The 6,356-nt window shown below is 41.4% G+C and overlaps 1 protein-coding gene across 2 annotated transcripts; it reads right to left on the bottom strand.

The window, feature by feature from the left end:
• Positions 1-366: 366 nt before the first annotated feature.
• cd9r (CD9 molecule related) lies at positions 367-3,766 on the bottom strand. Of its 2 annotated transcripts, none has more exons than XM_072442250.1 (8): positions 3,571-3,766; positions 2,966-3,071; positions 2,788-2,885; positions 2,614-2,688; positions 2,442-2,543; positions 1,993-2,088; positions 1,831-1,914; positions 367-946 (listed from the first exon to the last, which is right to left on the bottom strand). In XM_072442250.1, exons 1-8 carry the CDS (start codon positions 3,628-3,630, stop codon positions 857-859), a joined length of 711 nt encoding a protein of 236 aa, XP_072298351.1. In that variant the 5' UTR covers positions 3,631-3,766; the 3' UTR covers positions 367-856. The 2 variants fall into 2 exon arrangements, with proteins under 2 accessions (XP_072298351.1, XP_072298350.1); XM_072442249.1 differs by having other exon boundaries at positions 853-1,651.
• Between the last annotated feature and the right edge of the window lie 2,590 nt (positions 3,767-6,356).

Raw genomic sequence — 6,356 nt, forward strand, 5'->3', positions numbered from 1 at the left:
GAATCACCAAAGAGTTCCTGTTTGTGAATTCTGCTTAGTCAACGGCAATAAACCTTTTGATTCTGAAACGCAAAATTCAAGAAGATTTATCTAAACTTCTAAAATTTCTTCTTTCTAAATTGTGTAAATGTTTGATTCTTTTTCAGAAATGAAAGTGGCAAAAACAAATCTGACCATTTTACTCGTCTGGTATAGAAATTGGTTGGTTTGTAATGGAGTACATTTGTAGCAATATAACAGAAGTACTGAACATGTGTACTTAAGTAAATAAAGTACATGTTTAGTACTCCTGTAGCATCTCACAACTTTTAATAATTCATGCATACATTTTTAAATGTGCATAAACTGGACTAAACATGGACTGTTCACACAAAATGAGACGTGTTACTATTTTATTTCTGCAAAGATAAAAGCCCCTTGAAATCACACATTATACTCTAAACATGTTTTACATGAATGTTTAAAAATGATAAAATATAACATTACAATTACAGTCCGCTACAAAATAGTTTTACGCATTAATCAAATCTAAATAAAATGCAACAAATCTCCCTTGAGTTGGTTTTCCAGTGACTAAAAAACAATGCTTGGTCCATACTTCAAACACTAAAGTATAAATGTACAACTTTAACATATGGTCCATTAGGGGCTCCAGCAAAGTCTCAACCTATAACTCTGTAAAGACCGTGGAGTGGGAAGAGGAATCAGTCCAATGGATTTGTCTTGCAGGTGTGATCTGCTCACACGAGCTTCTGGACATTTCAGTAAACTCTGGATTATAAGACACATTGTCTAAAAATGAAAATGGTATGAACCATAAACAGCTTTGATGCCAGCGTCTGGACATGCAGTCTTCTTAGTACACATAGGAGTAGTGGGCATTGATGTCTTGCTGGCGTCTTTTGAGGTGACTGAGGAGGATCAGTGAGCAGACCAGTGCAGTGACCTGTGGGACAGAGTGTGGACGGGGGGAAGAGGGAAGAGCAGGGGGAGAGCCGTGAACAACTAACTACTGTTTTAGCATTAGACTAAAGAGAGATGCACCGTGATGTCCCACTATGTCAGCCAAACACCAAGACAAGGCACAAAAGATGCACAAGCGACAGAAGGAGCGTCCAGATGATCGAGCCAGAGTGACCACTGAACTCAGACGAGGGCTGGGAACAAGAGCTTATGAATGAAGTGTTTGATCTAGTGCGTGGGATTTAGCCTCACAGTCTTTATAACATGTAGAACTTACCATAGCACGTTAAAGCTAATGTTTATCTCATTATTCTTCAACTATCTCAACACATCCCTTAGTTCACGGGACATCATTGTTGACAAGGGGAATATTATTTTTCACTGTCTGAGAACTCAAAGGCTAAATAATGTTCTCATTTCCCAGCCCTATATATAAGAACATGTTAGCGTGAATGTTAGATGTTAGCGTTAGTAAGTTTGAAGGGATTTATGCGATTGGGATGTGTGCTTCAGTGAGAGGGGTGAAGACCACAGGCTGCGGGTCGAAGGGAGGGAAGGGGGAGGGGGTGAGGAAGGCTTGCTGGGGGTGCTGAGGGTTAGAGGAGGAACTGAGAATAATGTATTGAGGAGACGCCGCCGCTGCATGAATCTTCTTAGCAAGAGTTGCGCTGCAGATGAGCGCGGCGAGCTAAAAGAGCGAGGGAAAACAAGCAGATAAGCAAAGCAGTGAAAGAGGAGAGGACCAGGGTGCACAAGAACGGCTTGGTTAGTATAATTTACCTCACAACGACATATCAAGCTATTTCCCGTTCTAACTTTCCTTAAAATAAGTGTTTAATGCATTTGATTATTCAAACATGTGCCTACCAAGAGGGCTCCAGTTCCGAGGAAAATGCCCAACATGAGAGGGGCGCTGCTGTCAAAGATGGTCGCGATAGTCACCGGGCAGCTCTGTAAAACAGTGTGGGAGGTCTTAAAACATGGAACTTACAGCCCGACGTGTGAGTGTTGGACATGGAGAGTGCTTACGGCCATCTTGATGTTCTCAAAAAATCCCTTGGGCTCAGGGCAGGTTTTCTTGGCCATTTCTACGAGTGAGACTCCGGACAAGCCGCAACAGTGAAGCTGCAACAACAGGGCGGGGTCAATACAGTTTGTGATTGGCTTTTAAATAATACAATTCTATTAACAGAGACAGAAGTAAACCATTTTAACCCTCATGAGATCCAGTCCCTTCAGTCTCCTTTACAGTGCTCTTAAATGTGCCGACGTGTTTTTTTGATTGACTCCTGCCGTCTTTAGCTCGAGAACAGTCTCTATCCTTCTCCTGGGATGAGCAGACGGATAGAGACTCTGAGGTGGGGCCCGGAGTAGGACAGGGCCTCCTCTGGGCCCCGCCTCCAGGAAGCACTCTGCACCTGTCACACTCGTTCTAATGTGTTCACTGTAGAGGCAAAAAGGGGAATAATGACACCAACCAGATTTTGCACAAACTTGAGCGTGATTGCGATAGCCGGGTCTCCAGTGGTCACGTACACTCCGTACAAGCTGGTGTAGAACTCTGCCATCCGCAATCCAACCTGAACATTCAACAACATGGTTAAAAGAGCCGTTGGAATCCAAATACTCTTTCCCTGTCTGACTTCTCACCTGATCACTATTGGCATAGGCCAGGACCCCGATGATGGTCACAGTTCCAGTGAGGAGGGAAACAAGGCAGGAGAACTAAATACACCATGAGACCAATGATTAGACGAGATTGAAATCCTTGTTTGTGGTGCTTAAAGTACATGGGGTACATGGGGTACACAGCAGAGTCTTTACCACTTGCAGGGCACATTTCTTCTCGCTGCAGGCGCCATAGTCTCCGAACGAGACAACGATCAGCATCACTGTCCCGAGCACGATCAGCACCGTCGCCCCTTTGGAACCAGACACAGGGTGATGTACCCCCAAAACCTACTGCCTCTTTTCAAACAAAACTTAGCTGCTTATTACTCACCAATTACAAACGTGCTTGAGTTGAGTTCTGGTATTTCGAAAATCGGTCTGGTATTGTCGCTGAACCTCAACCACAGGCCGAGCCCCAGAAAGGCAATGCCCAACACCTGAGGAAAGGGAAGTGAAAGTAAACCAACTGTATGTATTATATTTCATGTTTTTGTGGCCTGTATCTGCCACAACACTAAAGCTGTGACACAGAAACGGCTCAAGTCCTAGTTTTGGTGAGAACACATCGTCACAGAACATGCAAAGCAACAATCTGCGCGGTAAACATGTCATAAACATGTCATAAGATAAGATAAGATAAGATATTCCTATATTGTCCCACATGGGGAAATTTCATTGGTGCAACGCAGGTAGATACAGAGGTAGATACAGAAGAACAGATCACTTATAGGAAGTCTGAAAAACACTTTCAGTAGAAGATCTCCTATAAATAAATAAAAACTCCCATAGACAAATAAATACATACATAAATACATAAATACCATTGCGTGTGATCCCGACAGTAATTGCACATGAATATGTCATAATAAACATGTCATTTCAAAAAAACATATTAAAAGTAGTTTGAAATGCAAAAACGACTCAAGTCAAACGCACCGCAAAGATGACGTTGAAGATGATGATGATGTACTTGCAGACGAGGCCACATCCGTCCATGATGAAGACGCGCGGTCAGCGGCGGCTGCGTGACCACTGCGTGACCACTGCGTGACCACTGGGACAGTCTGTAAGTCTAAATATCACAAATGTTCAGTATGTTTCATAGACGTCGTGACGCACCTTGTCTGAGTGAAGCGCGAGCCGGAAACTGAGCACAAACTGATCCTGTCACTTTTACGTCTGCTGCTGCTGCACCTACGCTCCGCCCCTTTGAGTTTGCTCAGGAATGCCATTGGTCCAGTTTGGAGATGGACGTCAGGTTGAACCAATCAAATGCCGCGGGGGTTTACCAGGATAAGACGGCGGAAAGGAGAGTTCAGAGGAAACGAAAGTTAAAGTGCTCTGAGTGTGCGACATTTCATTGCGTTCTCTATATTATTATTACATTATTTACATGTCTGACTGTCACATCAGGGCCAGACTTCATGTTACGATAAGAATCCCAATGTCTTTATTTTAAAACACTCACATATGGCCCATTATTCAGCTTAAAAACACGCGTGAGTCAGACTTTGTTCTTTCATTTCCAAAGAATTGAAAGAACAAACAATGAACGAGTTTGTTTGTTTTTAGAAAGGGAGAATACAGTTGACTTTTGCAATTCATCAGTGTTGAATGCTGTGAAAAATAATACATATATATTTCCCGATTACAACAAACATAATGCAGTCTTAGTGACGACCATCTGGAAGTGCTTTATACTGTATATATATATATATATATATATATATATATATATATATATACTATAACACATCATGTCAAGTGTATGCACTATGTGGACAAAGGGGTTTCCAAACTTTTCAGGCCTCAACCCTCAAAAGAAATAGATTTTTAGTGTTTATTAAGCCTGTGTTTATTCTATTACACAGGCTTGTACTGCACCTCATTTTGATGATCAGTTTGTAGCTGCTGCAAACTAACCTTGTCCACAAAGAACAAATAATAAAGAATAAAGATAATGGTATTAGTAAATGAGTAGATGATTAACTAATGTAAGTGTTGCTTTGAATTTGAACTTTTTACAGACATAACTCCTGTCCATATTCTAGGCTATAGTATAAAACCTTAAAAATGTAAAAATAAAGTGGCACAATATCATTTCAATGATTTATGTAATTTAATGACATTATTAGTTCATATAATAAAGCTTATCACGCCATTTAACATGTTTGATAAAGGTAAAAATCATGATCATGATTAAATGCTCATTGGACAAATAATGTTGACCTATAACTAAACTTCTTAATACAAATAGATCAATTACATAAAGGTATGTTTATACTTAGACTGGAGCCAATCCCACTAGTGACTTTGGGCCTTAGGCGGGGTGCAGCCTGGACAGTGGCCGTCGCAGGGTAACGATATGTTGATGGAGAATCCGAGACACAAAGGAGGTGTGAAGGAGCCTCATCTTCCACTGCTCGTCCCCTTCAGGGGCCCGTGGGGGACTGGAGCCAGTGACAGGGGCCAACTCGTCGCAACGTTTACAAAGACAACTACGATTTAGAAAATGTAAAAATAAAACAATGCAAGCCAAGAAGCATGAACACAGGCCGGAAGTGTACAATCGAAACTACACACAAATGTGCAATTAAAACAGAATGTATGGTTGAGAAATACTAGAAATTATGGACAGGCTTCTTGTTGTCTCGCTCGTGTCTTTTTTGGTCTCCTATTTTGTGTTGTTGTTGTTATAGTAGTAGTAGTGGTAGTAGTTGTTGTTGTTGTTTTTGTTGTGGTGGTGGTAGATATTTTTGTTGTTGTTGTTGTTGTGGTGGTAGATGTTGTTGTTGCTGTTGTGGTGGTAGATGTTGTTGTTGCTGTTGTGGTGGTAGATGTTGTTGTTGTTGTTGTTGTGGTGGTAGATGTTGTTGTTGTTGTTGTTGTGGTGGTGGTGGTGGTGGTGGTGGTAGATGTTGTTGTTGTGGTGGTAGATGTTGTTGTTGCTGTTGTGGTGGTAGATGTTGTTGTTGCTGTTGTGGTGGTAGATGTTGTTGTTGTTGTTGTTGTGGTGGTAGATGTTGTTGTTGTTGTTGTTGTGGTGGTGGTGGTGGTGGTGGTAGATGTTGTTGTTGTGGTGGTAGATGTTGTTGTTGTGGTGGTAGATGTTGTTGTTGTTGTTGTTGTGGTGGTAGATGTTGTTGTTGTGGTGGTAGATGTTGTTGTTGTTGTTGTTGTGGTGGTGGTGGTGGTGGTAGATGTTGGACCATGTATCTAATGTATTGGATGTTTGAAGCCCTCTAAACCCCCTCTGGCCGGGCTGTCCCGCCCCACACGCAGTAACACTCTTACACCCGCAGAGGGCGCTAAAGCACCAGAAGTGAACATTTCTTGTGTCAGTTACAACATCAAATACAAATGTCCTGCACGTGTTGTTGTCTGTTCACGCACTGGAATATGACGTCATAGCAGCTGGTCTAATTCATACACAAGGTGAACAAAACTATAATTGCTGTTGTTATTGTTGTTGTTGGTACTACTACTACTACTACTACTACTACTACTACTACTACTACTACTACTACTACTACTACTACTACTACTACTAGTAATAATAATTCTAATACTAAAAACCAGGCTAGTCACATCTATAGTATGGGCCATATTAAGAGTATCTAACCTGGTTTAACAAACCAAAAAACACACAAGTCATTTTAATCTAAATTCACTGGTTTGTAGATTTTTCTAGACAATAAAGTAATAAACTTGGGGGAATAATT

The sequence above is a fragment of the Eucyclogobius newberryi genome, unplaced genomic scaffold (assembly GCF_026437365.1).
Source record: "Eucyclogobius newberryi isolate DKJ021-1_F unplaced genomic scaffold, fEucNew1.0.hap1 SCAF_13, whole genome shotgun sequence".
NCBI lineage: Eukaryota > Metazoa > Chordata > Actinopteri > Gobiiformes > Gobiidae > Eucyclogobius > Eucyclogobius newberryi.

Excerpts from the sequence above, each read along its gene's own strand:
- cd9r (XM_072442249.1), bottom strand. The coding sequence starts at position 3,630 with ATGGACGGATGTGGCCTCGTCTGCAAGTACATCATCATCATCTTCAAC. Across the intron at positions 2,886-2,965 it reads CTCAAGCACGTTTGTAATTG|GGGCGACGGTGCTGATCGTG; the intron begins GTGAGTAATAAG and ends CTGGTTCCAAAG. Across the intron at positions 1,915-1,992 it reads TTGAGAACATCAAGATGGCC|AGCTGCCCGGTGACTATCGC; the intron begins GTAAGCACTCTC and ends ACTGTTTTACAG.